This window comes from Syngnathoides biaculeatus, chromosome 6 (assembly GCF_019802595.1).
Source record: "Syngnathoides biaculeatus isolate LvHL_M chromosome 6, ASM1980259v1, whole genome shotgun sequence".
Lineage (NCBI taxonomy): Eukaryota > Metazoa > Chordata > Actinopteri > Syngnathiformes > Syngnathidae > Syngnathoides > Syngnathoides biaculeatus.
This window is the reverse complement of record NC_084645.1, coordinates 32,812,806-32,831,297: the sequence shown is the minus strand read 5'-3', so window position 1 is coordinate 32,831,297 and position 18,492 is coordinate 32,812,806. Positions and strand designations below refer to the sequence as shown.

The 18,492-nt window shown below is 46.4% G+C and overlaps 1 protein-coding gene across 2 annotated transcripts in view; it reads left to right on the top strand.

Annotated features, from left to right (window-relative positions):
• Positions 1-2,628: 2,628 nt before the first annotated feature.
• klf13 (Kruppel like factor 13) overlaps positions 2,629-18,492 on the top strand; it is a 22,622-nt gene continuing 6,758 nt past the window's right edge. The window contains exons 1-2 of one of the 2 annotated variants that reach the window (XM_061822571.1): positions 2,629-2,863; positions 3,018-3,495. In XM_061822571.1, the coding sequence (XP_061678555.1) occupies positions 3,042-3,495 (454 nt within the window). In that variant the 5' untranslated portion in view covers positions 2,629-2,863; positions 3,018-3,041. Of the gene's footprint in view, positions 3,496-18,492 lie in introns of both variants that reach the window. The other variant, XM_061822570.1, reaches the window with a different exon arrangement.

The window sequence follows — 18,492 nt, the reverse complement described above, 5'->3', positions numbered from 1 at the left end:
GTGTGAGCGCATGCTACATGACGGTCATTCATTTGTGTCCTTAGCATAACTGATTTGCTTTCCTGTCTCGCGGCACCTTATTTCCACACCTGGTGGACTGGTGTTGTTGTGATACTGGAGTAGAATCCCGAACCAAAAACTACCTTTGCGCGGATTCAAGCCTACAAAGTGGACACTGTAAGATTAAAAAGGTCACATAATGACAAAGACCTCACAGCGCTGTTTGTTGACTCTCTCCCCTCACAGTGTGCCACTTGTGTGCTCCCCGAGGACGATCTGAAGAAGACTTTGCCTGTGCTTTCTGGCTTCGTTTCAACTGGCCGAGACCCCAGAGTTTCTCAGAGAAAGGTTTGTGGAGCGCCGCTCCAATGAAGAAGAAGAAACCATCTTCCAAAAAAAAAAAAAAAAAAAGGTACAAACTATTAATGTGACATCGGGGATATTATTTCACTGTGGCTTGTGCTGACGTCAACTCCTGAAGAACCTGTTGTGTACTTAACGTGCAAATTATTCTGATGGATGGTTTAATTTATTCATCAAACACAGTTATTTGAAATTAGATGACACCTTTTGCTGTTCCACATGCCATGGATGCATACAAGAGCCTCTGTCGAATTAATGGAAAGGCTGCGTTACTTCACCAAATGAAATCATCAAAATTTCGCAATGCAACTAAACCGAGGAAAATGTTGCAAATGTCATCGCTTTATTGTGATGATGTAAAAGTCATATCTCCTAACATTTATGCTGCTTTTCTCACTTAACCTTTGTGGAAAAAACATCATCTGGTTATGAACTTTAGAATTCAAACAAACTTTCCTCCAAGTACTTCAGGGTCAACTTGATCAGATACGAAACTGAATGGAATGATGAAAACAATTTGGATTGAGAGCCAGGCTGGAGTGGGACACTTCTTCTGTCTTTTTTTAACTACTGCCACCAGCTGGTATGGAGAAGTATCGCTCTTAAGGAACCAATTCAACTTGTGAATATTCAGAAACGATGCTGAATTAGAAACATTTCTGCTTTATCACTTCTTTTTTACTTTTAATTGAATGTACAGTCCCCCCCAAAACTGACAAATGTTGTCATACTTTCTGAATAGATCACGCTACAACGTAGCAGCCGTGGCTAATATTGGCTTGTGTATGATCTTAATGTTAGCTCTATATTGCTAGTGCTGCACTTTTGTTGAAGCTGGACAACGTTCTCTGTGACTATTTATCACAATGACGCACTTTCATAATTGCATGTGTGGCCGTGTTTGACAATCGCGATCGTACATGTCAAAAGGGCCACCACAGGTTTGGTCGGAAGAAGGGTATTTGGGATGTTAGGGGGAAAAACTGTTCAGTCCCCTTGAATCAGCACCAGAGGGGAGAGAAGGAAGTTAGAATGTAGAAGTGAATAAATATCTAGTCAGACTGCTTTGATGCGACCTTAATTGCTTATACATTGGGCATATTTGAACGGTGCTCTGAATTGTTATGATATGCTATGAATCGCAAACCATCATATTTAACTAGAGGGGCTCGCTAGATTTTGAGGTGCTGTAAGTGTAATGGCAACCATACAATACAGTATGTCAAAACTGTGGGTGGACTTGTGTGCAGTCAGCATGTGTTAAAATCCCACAGTGACAGTTAAATGCTTGTTTTTCTTTATTTGCGCCACGGGATTGACCTGCAACCAAAGTCAGCTGGGACGGGAACCAGCTCCCCGAGACCCTGACAAGGGGACAGAAAAAGGAAGGATGGGTGTTGAAGCTGTTGCACTCCCAAGACCACATTTTCACCCAAGATCCACCTCATGTCACAGGAATACAGACTAGTTCACATGACGGCGGCACGGTGGCTCAGCTGGAAAGCGGTGGCCTCACAGTTCTGAGGTCCCAGGTTCAATCCAGCCTGCGTGGAGTTTGCATGTTCTCCCTCCCTGTGCCTGCGCGGGTTTCCTCCGGGCACTCCGGTTTCCTCCCACATCATCAAAACATGCAACATTAATTGGACACTCTAAATTGCCCCTAGATGTGATTGTGAGTGTGGCAGTTTGTCTCAATGTGCCCTGCTGGGATAGGATCCAGCACTCCCCACGACCCTTGTGAGGCTAAGCGGCTAAAAAAATGGATGGATGGATAGTTCGCATGATGTATACTGGCTCCACCGTTCGCATCCTTGCAGCGGTGTTTGTGTTTGTGGTTTCATTTTGTACCTGTGCACCCTCCTAGGGTGGTATGTCCGTGTATTACATGGTTATTACCAAGATATGGCGTGGCGGGCATCCTGAATTACAGGATTTTCTGGAATTTCATTTTCCATCCATTCATTTTCAAAAGCGTTTGTCCTGATTTGATCCTGGCCCGTCTGATTTGCGTTTTATGATCTCAATTCGGCAAGCAAGAAAATCTCACGGATGGCAGCAAACCCTGACTTTTGTGTGACCGCGTGCACCTGAAGGCAACGATGGCAACCTGTAGCGAGACTCGTCAAGTGAGGCGAGTCGGTGGATGTGAACGCGCGTGCGCGTGTGCGTGGGAGTCTTTTGGGGCCACGTTGCGCCCAATGAGAGCGCAGCGCGGTGACGATGCGGCGGCGCGCTGCCGGTGCAGGACACGCCCCCAGCATGGATACAGGCTGCAGGGACGGGCGCTCTGAGACCGAGGCACTACGCTCCAGAGCGTCTGAAGCAACCATGGGAGTAGTTCACACTTGCAACTCGAAAGAGTTGCCGCGCTGAACATAGACTTTTTATTTGTTGTTGTTGTTGTTGTTTGGAATCGCCTTCACTCAGGGGACTTATGGGCGCTTTTGTTCGTGTCAGTCCTCAAGCAGGATGTTGTTTCTGACCAGACTCGGAAAGCCGGGTAAGAAGAGCGTAAAGTCTCTCTGATGAGAGCCACCTCCTTCTATCCGCCACACAAAGGGAACCACGGAACAAGTTCTTTTCTCCCCCCCACGCACCCACGCCATTTCTCTCTCTCTCTCTCTCTCTCTCTCTCTTTTTTTTTGATGTCATAGTGGGGGGGCTCTTTGAAAGACATCATGGATCACTTTGCAGCGGAGTGCCTTGTCTCTATGTCCAGCCGCGCGGTCGTCCACGCTCCGAGGGGCAACAACCGGGAGGTGAAGGCGGAGAACCAGTCGCCTCCCCCCACGAGGATCCCGGAGGACGCCAAAGAACCTGTGGTGAAGGACAACTCTTCTCTGTACGTGGTGGCCAGGATCCTGGCGGATTTTAACCAGCAGACCCCCGGCGGCGTGCTCAGCGAGCAGGCGAAGAGCAGGGAGGAGAGCCAAGCCGGCCTGCCGGAGGATGCGAACTGTGCCACACCTACCATCACCATCTCGGATCCGTCGCTCAAACAAAGGGGCAAGAGATCGAGAGGTCGCAGCGAGCCGGAGTCCCCGCAGAAAAAGCACAAATGCCACTATTCGGGTTGCGAAAAAGTTTACGGCAAATCGTCGCACCTCAAGGCGCACTTAAGGACGCACACAGGTCAGTTGCACGTCTGCTCACATTGGCCGTGTCCAAACGTGCTTGCACATTCAAAGTGGTTTGCATTATGGCTGCTTGAAATCGCTCCCCTTGCGAGGTGAATTGTTAGGTGAACTTTCCTTTTTCGTTTGCGCGGAGGAGGGTGGGAGCCGAAAATAGTGCCACTCCCACTCGCGTCTCGCTGCTCTCTTGCACTCGCAGCCCTCCCTCCCCTCGCATAGCCGAGCTGCAGCGCCAGTGCACGCACAATGCAGACTTCCGGCCCTTGTTTTGGTCTTCTTGTTCTGCTGTGCGCTCATTGATTGCAAAAAAATAATAATAACAAAACAAAAACAAAATTGCAGCGCGAGACTAAACAAATTGCAGGAGCATGCAAAAAAAAAAAAAGTTCAGCAAGTGCAATGCATCCCTGTGACCTTCTCAAACGGGATCCATATGTTTGCTTGGAATTCCTCTGGATAAGCCACACAGAGGAGGGGTGGTCAAGGATGCAGATGGGAGTCAAATCGAGGGGGTTGATAAGAGCTGTCTGCCCAAAGCCCTTTGTTGTGATGTGCCACACCCCCGCTAGACAAGCTGCCAGCTGATCTGGCCAGCAACAGACTCTACTAGCTGAGGCCAGACCAGACCGAGGAGGCTCTCCTCCCTTCTGCAGCTCCTCAAAGCCCTTCCCTACCCTTTTCCTTTCCACGCGTACGCAAAGACACACAAACAGCCTGCTGCAGCACCTATAGGACACACGCGCACACACATGAGCGATGTAAACACCACTTACATTCCTGTCTAACCGAAAAGCCTCATTTTATCACAGCCCTCTAAGATGAAAAGCTTCACAACCCCGCCTTGCTTTGTGATTAGATTGTGCTCCTACTCACTGTTGACAGGCACATGCACGACATAAAGGGTAATCTCTTATGCTGCTTGACCAATGTAATGACCCAGTTATTGCCCAAAGATGTTGGTCACTGCTTGATTGGCTCGATTGTCTGCGCTTTTGTGCACCTTTTTCTTGTTTGTACCACACTGACATGAGTGTCAGTGTCCATCCATCCATCCATCCATCCATCCATCCATTTTCTGGAGCCTATCCCAGCTGACACCTTGGACTGGTCGCCAGTCACACTCACATATCATGCACCCCACGGACAATTAAGTCTTCAATGAACCTAACACGCATGTTTTTTGAATGGGGGTTGGGGAAAACATGCAAACCCCACACGGGAAGGGCAGAACAGGGATTCAAACTTAGAACTGCGAGGCAGACATCCCATCTACTGGTGCAACATGCTGGTAATGTAGCTGACCCAATAGCTTACTGGTAAAAAGCTCATTTTTCACAGAGATTCTGATAAATTGTGCCAATCGAGCCTTGACATAATATTGGGTATTTATTCAATTTTGCGTTTTATTCAGAAGCCAACAAATCTGTGATGGACTGATGTGACATATAAAGTACTTGACAGACATTGACAATTGCTCTGAACACAACACTACGTTGTACGTACTACTTTGAGATAGGAGTGACTCGACCTACGGGTTTGCGTTGACACGAGGCGTCGTTTGACCGATTCTCTGCTTTGGCTTGTGAGCACAAACTTGAGATACGAGTGCTGTCTGGTGCCAGCAAACTCAACAGTTCTTCAAAGAAAGAGGAAGTTGATTGTCTAACTAAGCAGGAAACAAAAAGAATTACAAATTGTGTATTTCAAACAACAAAATAATTTTGCCATATCAATCCCTCCCACACAGTTATTCCATCTTGTAAATACTTTCAGATGCATGATTGTCTTGTCTTGTCCATTTTGTAATATGTGGTGTAATATAGGGCGGAACGCTGGTTCAGCTGGTAAAGCGTTGGCCTCACAGTTCTGAGGACCCAGGTTCAATCCCGGCCCCGCCTGTGTGGAGTTTGCATGTTCTCCCCGTGCCTGTGTGGGTTTTCTCCGGGCACTCCGGTTTCCTCCCACATCCCAAAAACATGCAACATTAATTGGACACTCTAAATTACCCCAAGGTGTGATTGTGAGTGTGACTGTTTGTCTCGATGTGCCCTGCGATTGGGTGGCAACCAGTTCACGGTGTACCCCACCTCCTGCCCGTTAACAGCTAGGATGGGCTCCAGCACTCCCCGCGACCCTCGTGAGGATAAGCGGCAAATAAAATGGATGGGTGGATGGTGTAATGTACGTGATTGATAGAGGTACTTACCTACTGATGCTCCTTTGTTTTGGTGGAAATCAATTTTGTTGCAGTTGAAAAAATAACACCTCAAACATGACCACATTTGTATGTTTGTGTGTTTTTCTGTACATATCTCATAAATATAGAAACTACAAGTATTTAGAAAAAAATTGTCCCCCGAACACTTAATGCGAAAATAAAATGGATAACGCTTTAGACATGCTAACAGTTACCATTGATAGTGGAGGAGTTGACTTTAGAGAACAGCTATTTGAACACAAACGGTGAAGCAACACATGTCGTCTCACAACAAATTCTTCATCCTATGCAAAAAATATTATTGCAGCTTTTTGAGTCAGTGGGAGTAGAGGTGACTCTTCTTTGTTTGTATCTGTAGGACTGTATTACACATCGTATGTCATCAAAATTGGAGCCCTCCCTGTAGTCAGTCTCAGGTGTCAAACCGCACCCTTCTCTCTCCCACCGTTCCTGATTTCCTGCCCCCCCCCCACACACACATATTTAGCGTTGGTGGCATTCACACAGAACAGTGACGTGGAAAAAGGCGAGACTCCCATTTCCCGCCTTGTGTTGAAAACAATCGTGGCTGCCCGACAAACATTTCATACATCACACCAGATGTTGTCTGCCGCGCATCCAATTATCTGATTGCGGGACGGCGCCGCTGCGCGAAGGCGCACGCTGTTGCGGCAACAACACGCATGGCTGGATTCTTTGTACGAGGGGAAAAGCTTGAAAAACGTTCCGGCTCTGATGCTGCAATTTTGCTGGATCTTTGTTGTCAGAAGGCTGCAAAAACGTTGCCTTCCTCTCAGACGGATAACGCAGCCCCCTACCCTTTTGCCTATTCGCTCCTTAAAGCAAAAGACACACTCCCGCAACTCTCAGTTAGCGTGTGTCTCCGAATCAGTGCGAATAACGAGCCTTTGCGCTCATTCCATTGGACGGGCCCAGAATATGGGTCATCTGAGTTCAGCAGAGCTTCCTCAGCCAACCTTGCAGTGCTCTGGCTGTGCTTCACTGCAGCCCGTACTAGTCGAGCAGAGAGAGCACAGATCGGCAGTCGAATCAGTTCCAGCCTGTAATTGTAGAATGGGGTGGGAGGGGGGGACACTTTTATAGCCTCCCAACAAAGAGAGCCAAGTACCAAACGTTCCTACTTGTGTAAAGCGTCATTCCGTCATTGTGGTCTTTGTTTATGGGAGTTGGCACTGGAAGAGGAGCTCAAACCACATCTACACTTTGACGTGTGCTCAAAATCTTTCAAAATCAACAAAGTAGCAGTACAATAGAAGCACAAATCGAGAATTATATTTTCATTTTACACTTTTTAAAAAAGGTCAAACTTCTGCTCAGTGTAAAGCAGTCAAGTGCATTTGGCAACTTCCCAGCGACATTCTGGGTTCATTCTTGCTGATTGCAAATTTTCTGGATCACACAAAAACTACTTAACTCACTGCCACAAAGGGTTGTGTTCATGTAAATTGCAGTAAACGTGCACATAATGTAGTAGGATCGCATAGTTGGATCGTTTGACCTTGGTGGTAGAGTAAATGCCGTTACTCGTACGTATCATTCTTAAAGGAATTGAAATATTGCGAATGCATATCGTTCAGCTGGGAATGACTCTGAGGTGTCATGATAAGATAGATAAAGTGAAAGGAAAAATGCTTTTAAAAATATTAATATCCTTCCCCAAGATAGAAGTCAAATTTAAATTTGACGGGAAACCCGAGACTGTACTTGTAAATTTTATGGTTCCTCCAATAGCGTGCACGAGAGGCTCCAGAATATACACAATCATTTTTCAATCACTCATCCAGGGTGGGAGGGGTGCAAGGTTACCAGACGGCATTGATCTGATCTCCTGTTGTCAGAGGCCGGGTTGCCCCCCCGCCCCCCGCCCCAACACATCCTGTACTGTACAAAGCCCAACTGAAACATAATCTCAGGTTTCTATGAAGCTTTTAAGGCAATCTCACCTTTAAGTCTTTGTTGTGCTCGTGCCATCCCGGGCCACCCCCAAGGCATAAACTATTCTTAATGATGATGAGCTTTTGGGAAAGCCTCTTATGGTGTCATTTTGTGGCGAGTGAGTACACTGTGTACTCCGTTTGCATGCCTCATTACTGTGCTCCGGTTCTACTATGCAGTCTGAGACATGAACCCTGACAGGCCCATTTACAAGTCCTGTTTTTGTGAAACAACAGGCTCGGCCTGATGTGCCACCCCCCCCCCCCCCCATTGCCAAGTGGGCCTCACAAAAGGCCATCTTGTGAGTATATAGGAGGTCTTCAAAAATGCTTGGCATCACTGAGGAGGAACACGGTCAATAATTCTTGAAGACAAAGTGCCTAATGGCATATTTTACAGTCGGTTTGAGGTTTTGTCTGGCCCTCTTTTGTGGTCTGCCGGTGGTACCTCAGATACAGTGAGGAGCTTGTATCGCCTTTTTTTTTCTTTTCTTTTTTGGTCCGCCCTAAAAAAAAATAAGTGTCGGCACCTGGCAGCACAGATTCACTGCCGTTTAGAAGCACTTATTCATGCTTGCCCTCTATTTCTGCCTACGTGTGAAACTGTGATTAGTGCTGGAGCTTTTTTTTTTTCTTCTTTTTTTCAATTATCACAATTTCCACACAGGAAAAAGGAGCGGCAGAAAGAGATTATATGTACTGTTGCTTTTCCAGCGGTTTAGCATCTGGCTCGCGCTGCGACAAAGAGTGCACAGTGTTCAGATGCGGCTGGGGGTGGGGATGGGGTTTTCCTGCACTTGCCCGAGTCTGAGTCTCGCTTTAAGTCAAAATTTTACACGGGCACAAGAGGTCAGTGTGTCTACCTGCCACATGACAGGATTTCCACCACCTCCTCCCAGCTGACTGATATTTTTGCCCCATGTTGTTGCGAGAAACGAAGCAGTTTCCTGTTTCCCGCTAACAGGAGGCTTTAAGGAATTCTAGGTGCATAGTTTAAGGAGGAAGAGAGGTTTTTTTTCACATTTAGTAAAATCTGACCTCTCTATTGGACCCTTCATAGCAACTAGAGGAAAACAAAATTCTCATATGTAATGGAGGGTTATGGCAGTCTTCTACATTTTAACCCACTGCCCCTAAAAATATCCCATTGTCACTTTGTCCCTTGCTTTGGCAAGGACAGGAAGATTCTCACAGGGATCGAATGACGTCGAGTGTGCACATTCGTAGTCATCACGGAACAAGTTTTAATGACTTCGTGACCAGCACGCAGTTGCTTACGTCCAAGCCACCTTTCTGTATGTTTCAGTTTGGTTTACCACAGTTTGACTCTGACTGGTAATTCCTGATCAGGCCTGATTTTCCACAATGGCGAATTGAGGCGGGGTGGCCAGAGCTGCTTTATAGTAAGTAGCGGGACGGCAAAAAGAGAAAACGCCACACCCGCATATGATCTGTAAACAAGTGACAGCGGTGACCAATTCCCAGGCAACAGTTTTCAGGTACACTTCCTACAATTGAACCGCACCAACTGCACCAAAAAGACTTGGTACTGAAAAGCAGAACAATATTGGCTCACGCACAACTTTTAAAATGCAGAACAACGTGTACTATATCAAACCGAGCCAAAGGTTACTGGTTGCTGGGAAACAAAGCTTTTGTTTTGAGAAAGATACACGCGTGATATGGGAACTGAAAAACTACATTTTATGCACACCCCAATTCCAGTGAAGTTGGGACATTATGTAAAATGTAAATGAAAACAGAATACAATGAAATCCTTTTCAGCCTACTGAAAACAACATAATAGTTAGTAGTTAATGTTCAACCGGATGAAACTTGTTTTTTTTTTTTTTTGTTGTTGTTGCAAGTATTCTCTTAATTTGAATGCGATGGATGCATGCAACACTGTCCAAAAAGATGAGGAATGCTCACAAAAAGACCAGTTTGGAACATCCCACAGGTGAATAGATTATTTGGAAATTGTCATGATTGGGTATAGAAGAAGTATCCCTGAAAGGCTCAGATCTTCACAAGCAAGAATGAGGCGTGGTGCACCTCGTTGTGAACAAGCGCGTGAGAAAATTGTGCAAACAGAACATTTCTCAACATAGAATTGCAATGAATTTGGGGATGTCATAATACCACAACATAATATGTATCATACAAAGAATCTGGAGAAATCTCGGCACGTAAGTGGCAAGGCCGAAAATCAACATTGAATTCCCACGACCTTTGATTCCCTTGGGTGGGACTGCATTAAAAAAATAGGGCATCATTGTATAAAGGATATTGCTATGTGGGAGGAAACCGGAGTACCCTGAAAAAAACCCCCACAAAGGTATGGGAAGAAAAAACAAACTCCAGACAGGCAGGGCCGGGATTTGTGTAAAGGATATTGCCATGTGGCCTCGGGAACACATCAGAAAGCCAGTTCAGTTTTAGCCACAGTTCAACGCTAAAGCTACAAATGCAAGATAAAACTCTACCTGCAAAATGAAAGCCAGATAGTGTATCATCCATCCATCCATCCATCCATCCATTCTCTTAGCTGCTTATCCTCACGAGGGTCGCGGGGAGTGCTGGAGCCTATCCCAGCTGTCAACGGGCAGGAGGCGGGGTACACCCTGAACTGGTCGCCAGCCAATCGCAGGGCACATGGTGACAGACAACTGTCGCACTCAAAATCACACCTGGGGGCAATTTTGAGTATCCAATTAATGTTGCATGTTTTTGGGATGTGGGAGGAAGCTGGAGTACCCGGAGAAAACCCACGCAGGCACAGGGAGAACATGCAAACTCCACACAGGCGGGGCTGGGATTGAACCCGGGATGTCAGAACTGTGAGGCCAAGGCTTTCCAGCTGAACCACTGTGCTGCCCATAGAGTATCAACAATGCCCAAAAACCACGCCGGCTTCTCTGGGCCCGATTTCATTCCGAGATGGATTTACACAAAGTCGAAAAGTGTGGCAGTCTGACCAGTTTGTATCTCGCATTGTTTTCGGAACTCGTGAACGCTGTTTGATGCCACCGAGGACGATTGGTTAGCACGTCTGCCTCACTGTTCTGAGGTCCTCAGAATCCATCATTCCCAGCCACCACTCTGAAAAAAAAAAAGGCATTTGTAGACTTGTGATCATTCATTCCCTCTCCTCATATGATGTTTCCTGGAAGCAGCTGGATGTTAGGTGTCCAGCGGGGACAAGATATTTGTCAATCAACTTGACCCCCCCCACGCCCCCGGTTGTAATTAACACCAAAGTGGAAGCCACCGCTTTGCCCGTTCCAATCATGTGGTGCTGTATTACTGCACTGTAAAGGACACACAAGGCGCGTGCCACACGTGACGTTCGTATTCTAACCTACATACAGTATGCACACTTTATAGCTAACCGGATATTTCGCTGCCAATGTTGGAGCATAAACCCGATTTAACTGTGATTAAGCGGCCAGGCACGCATCGTGGCCACTCCCAACACAGAAAGGCCCCTGTAATTCGCGTCAATGGCCATACCGCTTTCAATTGCCCACAGGCTCATGTATTCTTTAGGCCGTGTAGTGCTGGATTATTCCTATAAAGGCGAGTCTGTTCTTCCCACAAAGCGGCCCCTCCCTACAGCCTTTGGGCTTGCAAAAGAAAGATAGGTGCCGGAGTGTGTTGTGTTCTGGCCGTGAGGACCTGCGGGCCGGTCTCCATTACCAGCGGCGGGAAGAATGGGATTCAGAACTGTGGAACACTGCACACAGTCGAAAAAGCAACAAACCGCTTCTTGCACGTGAACAACAGTGCCGTTTGCAAATGACGGAGAGTGTATGGTGCAGCAGGGTGGGGGCTAGGGGGTAGGGGTTCTGCTACAGTATAGTATTCGCTGTCAATGCCCTCCATTGATGTAGGTCATTTATTCAGTCGCAACTGCAGCTAATCTGATTACTGCTTGAAGTGATGAGACCTCTGAGGCAGAGGGCACCCCTGTTAGTCAATCATGGGGTCCCATCTGTGAGTTTTCGGTTCTGACTGGTTCCACGCCATCATATTCTGCTGAAAGAGCTATAGTCATTGTTTTACAGGGCTGCGTATGCTCACTATGGTATGTAAGGCGCGTCCTCTTGTTGTGGTAAACCACGGCAAGTGGGTTTGGTCGGGTACATCGGGGCGTGGCAGTCTACACGAGGTGAGGAGAATTCAGTGGCCATGTGTATAATAGATAGGAAATCGACCTACTAAAATGGGGAAGAAAATGAGCAGTTTTCTTGTAACAGAAACTAGCAGATGTCAGCCATGCTAGTTAACTAGTTATCGGCTTCAGTGGCAGGTGTGTAGTATTCATTTAGTCTATTGCAGCTAACGGTTAGCTAACTTAGCCGGTCAGAGACAGCGTAAGAGTAACGTTACCCCAAATTTGTTAGTGATGGATCGGAAATGTGGTCTCTTTTTTTGAGCAAGCCGCGGTACTGTCACCAACTCCTGGTATCCACAACGTGAGGAGCAGGATCGCATCAGTTTGTCACTGACGACTCCCCCCAAAATCCACCTCCCCTAAAAAAACAGCTCACAACGCTGATGGAAAGTTTTAGCGGTTTTGTAACTGACTTTTCAAAACATGCGGTAGACCTTGAAATCGGCAAGCGGCGCATGCTGTTCACGTAGAAGTTCAGAAACAATGTTTCGGGCCAGGAGTTGGTGCCGCGTCTAAGTGCTAGGCCACTTCTCAGGTTTTACCCACAATCATTTGTTATTTACCCTGTGGTGCAGTAAAGCCACACTTTGTTGGACATGCCATGTCCTCTTTTAAAAAAAAAAACCCTTGCCCTCTGATATCTGTTTTCAAAAGTTTGCATCGAGGTGCAATAACTCCACCAATGCTGTCTGTTAAAATGGCATTTGACAAACTTCTTCCACTTTATCCAGCGCGAGCGTTATCTCATGTCTGTGTGTCGTCTTATCGAGCGGCGCTGAGGCCTCTCAGGGTTCGGCGGGACTGTTGTTTTCTTCTGGGCTCCTCCAAGGCTGCACATCTCATCGTTTCGCTGACGTCCATCCGTCAGCGAAACGAGCGGCGCTTTGTCTTGCGGGCCCACCGTTAAACGGTCAAATGGGGCATCCCTGGCTGCACCTGTCTCCGCGGACGCACTGTAAACACATAATGATGGATGTGACTGTTTGCGTGTCCTTGGTTAACCAGGATCGAGAAGATAAGGAGACTCCAGGTTGTTTGAGCGTGCACTCAGGGCTGAAAGCGAGTGCCCACTCAAACTAATTGAGGCAAACTTGATGAGCTGGTCAATGCAGGCGAGCCATCCCTGCCGCTCCCTTAAGGGGATGAAGTAATGCACGCGTAAGTGTATGCAAGGATCGGCCGGTCCGACTCGAGCCCGCCGCATGCCTCCGGACTGAATGTCAATATCCTCGTGCAGTGCAGCTCGAGGGAAGAGCGTTACGGTTAGTACGCACAGCCTGTCTGATTGAAATGCATTACAGGAGCGCTCCTCCTGCTGGGAGCCAGGCTGTCGCTATTGTTCACAAGCTGACAGCGAGAAGGCCCACAAGGCCTGGCAGCCTATTCAATGGTCCTGCTCAATAATGACAAAAGATATAGATCTTCATGTTTTTAAGAGTCCTCTCCTGAGAAGCGTGAGCCAAGTTTCCATCGCACGCATCTTACTCGGGCTTTTGTCGCTGCCGTTTTGCACGCTGTTACATACACAAGACAGAAAAGGATAAGGCCTGTGGCATGCAATGGACAGTACATTTTTGTATCTCAAGGTACTGATATCCAGCGTTCCCCTGCTATATTGCGACTTAATAGTGGGGTTTTGCAGGATACTTAAGTAACGAACAGAAAAAAAAGCTGCCGACGCTCATTTCATCCATTTATTTAACGCCAGGAAAACTAAGAAACTCATAAACTCAATCAGCACACTTATGCGGTAGCGGATGTCAGCCACAGCTCACGCCTAGGCACTCACAATGCATGCCATCCCACCAGGCCTCACCTCTGAAAGCCACATACGGTGCAGACACACACACACACACACACACACACACACAACAATAATGTAATATTTCCCAATTATTTTGTGCTTGCAATTTTATTCAGTGGTCAAATTCATTTCTAATGGTCAAAAAGTAGGTTTTAATCAGGTTCAATGTTTTGAAAGCATGTAGGACGAGTAAAACTACACCAGTCTCTGCATCACAGATTTTCATCCATTGCTAAAATTTAAATTCAAATATACCTAAATGATAGTTTAAAAACAAAATGTTCTAAAATATTAAATACAAATGTACTTAAAAGTTAAACACAACAGAACTAGGGTCCCTTCTGTGCTGGATCCTTTCCTAGCAATCTTTGTACATCTGCCGTCCGTTTCCATCGCAGGATGTGTCGGTGCAATGGTGACGACGGGTCCTACTTTTGTAAAAAAAAAAAAAAAAAAAAAACTTTTGATATACTGCCAATGAGACCGAATTAAGATCAAGCAGATTAAGACATCACGGCGCAAATGCTGCTTGCAGTCTTTTGCTTCTAACTCTTTATGTTGTAACAGGAGATACAGCATCCCTGTACAAAAGTGCATACAGTATGTGTAGTTCCAGCCTAGAGGAGTAAACAGTACCGTGCTCGTAGTGACAGCTAAAACCACGATGGGCTTTTTAAGAGTGCCCCGGTATTGGTTGGGACAATCCATATTTATCAATAGCTCCCAAAATTCTATCATCATCTCAGGAAGCCATGAAGATGGAAAAGCCAGCGGTTCTGCCAGTTCGAACGAGTCATTTTAATACTATCCAGACGGGCGTCCCATAGGTGGTTGTCTGCTGGTGGAGAAGCGGATTCTGGGTTGTTTAGAGGTCGCAGCTTGCTGTAAACATGCGAGCACATTTCAGAAGTGTGCCAAGTCCGACCACTGGATCGAGTCTCTCATTTGTTGCCAATGCTGGCTGACCACTAAAGAGTTGCGGTGGTGACTGCCACTCTAATGGGGATTAAACTAACTGGTGCAGCTACCCCATCCTTCAGATGTTTTCATGCTGGAGTCCACACAGGTTTAGTCTGCATCTTGTGTTTTTGTCTGAGATATTTTCAACATGATCTTATACATTCCCACCCTACAAAATGCGTTTGCTCTCCTATGGCGGCGTCACATGTTGCTTCCAGCAGTGCACATGCTTGACGACACACCAGGAATGTTATCTGCTCCTGTTTGATATGCCGGAGCGTTTTGTTGGAGCAGGTGACCGTGTCGAGTTGTCGCACTGTTGCTCACGTCAAAGAAGTGATTAGATCTCGCCTCCGCTGGGACGAGGCCACCCTTTAAGGCTCCGGTTTAACCCTTTCGGCAGAAACCGCGTCTTTGGCGTGACGTGGGGGGAGGGGTGGTGGGGTCAGAGATAAGCTGTTTATTTACTGACCCAGTGGCTTCAGAGGGAACACTTATATAACGGGAGTACCTGTGACATAATCACATTGCTTGCAGCGCTAGTGTCCTACCCACTGCAGTTCTTGGTAGAGGTACAGTTGGGATCACATGATGTAACTCTTAACGGGTAAATAGGTCACTGTGTTCGTTGGGCAAATCTTTCCTCAACGCTGACCCCCCCCCCCCAACCCCCTCAATGGGCTCCCCACCCTCTCGAACTGACACATTCTGAGAAAGCCCCACCACACCCTCGATGTGGCAAGCAGCCAGAGATGGGACAACCAACCCATGGGTGTGTGTGTGCCGGTAAGGGAAGTTGGCCTCTTTGTGTACCGCTGATCCGTGTGTATGGATGTTACTCAAGACCCATTTTGACCCAAAAAGGACAGAAAAGATCAAAGACCAATAGTCCATATGAAAACACAGTCAAGCAACAGGTGACACAAACCCAAACAACCAACCAAGCCGTGAGTACATCAGAAGACGTTGTGGAAAAATGCAAGATAACGTCGTTGTCCAATGAAAAGCATCCCAATTTTGTAAATTTATCTCATCTCAAATACTGGCTTATGTCAGTTTTTGCATGATGTCGACTTACAAAAGTATCAGTGATTCCAAAGCCAAACACAAATATGAGAGTAATTTGACAACAACAAAAAGTAAATAAAATGTCAAACTTGTGCTAATGCTAAAAGGGAAGATTGGATTCGGAATATGGCCTCACTTGACCAATCCCCTCGCGTTTCTGATCAAAGCCAAATCTTACGCTCAAATTGACGTTTACTGTACATACAGTAAAGTTTGTTCTGAACTCACGACTGTCAGTACTAATACTAAAACTTTTAATAAACATCAAAAAGTGTTTTTTTTTTTTTTTTACTGGAAAACGGATTATAAATCTAAAAATGTGTTTGTGCATACATGGCCCGAGAGAGAAGGAACGAGTGAAGAAGTCTCGTCACATTCCTTCCAGACAAAATACTGACTAATGGCTGTTTGCATCCGACCATTTCCTTATTTCCACTAAGGATCAAAGTAGCGGTTCCTTTAATCTACCGAGTATTCCTGGAAGTTCCTCTCGTGACGCCGACGAACTGGGGCATCGCGTTCTTTTTAGAGGTCAAGCCTGGAGTTAAACTCACCCAGAAGCTACATGTCGCGAGGTGAAGAAGGGGCGACGTGTCCATCAATCCCCGGGTGTGACGGAGCTCTAAATAATTTGAAGCGTCACAGCGGGTTGCCGTTGGATACCTGATGCGTTCAGCGTGGCAGGGACTCGGGGGCATCTCAGCCTGGCTCTCTGGTGTCTGGTTAAATATTAATGCTATTGGATCCGTTACACTGGTTACAGAGCCTTAAGCAGCTTAGCTCCATTTTTTAGCTACTAACGCATTTTTTTTTTCGTATGGGGAGGGCCAGGTGGCCACCCCGGCTGTTCTTCTTGCTAATAAGGTATGAAATCAGACCATCGTGATGCTCATCAATGAGATTAGAAGTAACACTCACGAGTGCACAGTATGTTTCTGCAGGCTGCGATTATTTACAGCTTCAAATTCTACCCAAAGAGAAGCTGCAACACTTTGCATTGGCTGTGATGAACATTTTGATAGAAATCTAAACTTAAATGGACGTAGGCCCATTTGAGCCCACGGGAGAAGCGGGAAGGACTGAGTGGGGTAGCCTACAGCTGAGGTGAGGGATCGGAGGCAGGAAAACAGATCGGGGCTGTCTAGACTTGCTCTGCCAGTCTGCACGTTTTGTTACCGCGCAGTATCGCGGGGGCGGGGGCGGTGGCGCGATTGCGTACGAGGCTGCTCGGGTACCAACTTCGAGTTTCTTGAGACATCATGTAGCAAACGAGGAGTGTTAGATAATGAGCAGAATCTGTTTCCGTTGTGGCCTTAAGGGAAAGCGCAGAACAAAGAAAGTATTTGGCAGGCCCGCTCTCGTGACCTCGTTTGTCACGCCACCTTTAAACATCCAAGCGTCTTTACTTCTTTTTCATCACGCTCATCATAGCTGGCGAATAGAGGACATGATGGAAAAAAAACTAATCTAAATATTGCACTCAGTAGTACTGAGAGGAACATGACTGTTTATTGTCGGGCAAAAAATATGGCAAGGCTGCATTCAGGCTCCATGCACGTTTCCACATAAGAATGGAAAGAAACCACAAGATATATGGTACCATCTGGCTCTGAGTAGATTTGTGTCAAAGCCCACTTTTTATTGCCCGATGAAGCGGGGGTGTAATTTTCCCATGCGTCGACCCGCAGATACACGCTGCAAAATGGGCGGGGCGGCCTTTGTGAATGCATCTGGAGACCTCAACAGGGTCAGGATAATGAAAGTTTTCAAGATGCGCCACATCTTTTTAGGTTCCAGATATTCCTCGAAAGTGCCTTCGATTTAAATAATGGACCCTTGGAAACTGTGGTAACTCTGTTGATACTGGCGGACCGTCCATCTGGTACGTGGGCTTTCCATGACTAAATCCACCTAACGATTGCATCACTAGCATGTTGCAATTATTATAAAAAAAAAAAAAACATCAATACTATACAAAATAACAATATAACGGCACATAGCTGTACTACGTACATCATTCAGAGCAATTCAGAATCAATATTTACCTAATAACATCATAAAAACATCCATCCATTTTATTTGCCGCTTATCCTCACAAGGGTCATGGAGCGTGCCAGAGCCTATCCCAGCTGTCAACAGGCAGGAGGCGAGGTACACCCTGAACTGGTTGCCACCCAATCGCAAGGCACATGGAGACAGACAACAGACACACTCAAAATCACACCTAGGGGCAATTTGGAGTGTCCAATTAATGTTGCATGTTTTTGGAATGTGGAGGGGAAACTGGAATGCCCGAAGAAAACCCACACAGGCATTGGGAGAACATGCAAACTCCACACAGGCGGGTCTGGGATTGAACCCGGGACCTCAGAACTGTGAGGCCAACGCTTTACCAGCTGTTCCACCATGCCGCCCTGATAAAAACATAAAATATTCAAATAAAATATACATAATGGACATCATACTTATCAGAGATGCTAATTATAAAATGTATTTTAGTGTCGCGACGTGTGCTTCGAACGTGGCTTGGTCTGACCGATCAACGTACGACATGAAGCCCCCTCCCCCACTGCATAAGAACTCGAGTGCCACTGGATAAGCAAACATTGCCGTTTATTAATAATCCAGCTTTTTAAGTGGCTAACGTAAGGTTGTGGTTGACTAATAAGTATTGCAAACTGAAAAACGCAAAGGGTAAAAAAACGATTGCGCTGCAGACCGAGAGCGACAAGCCTGACTCTTGGCTAGGTCGCCGTCTTCTAGCACTAACTTGAGTAAGCACCTTGCGGTGAGTTGCAGATGTTTGTATTTGT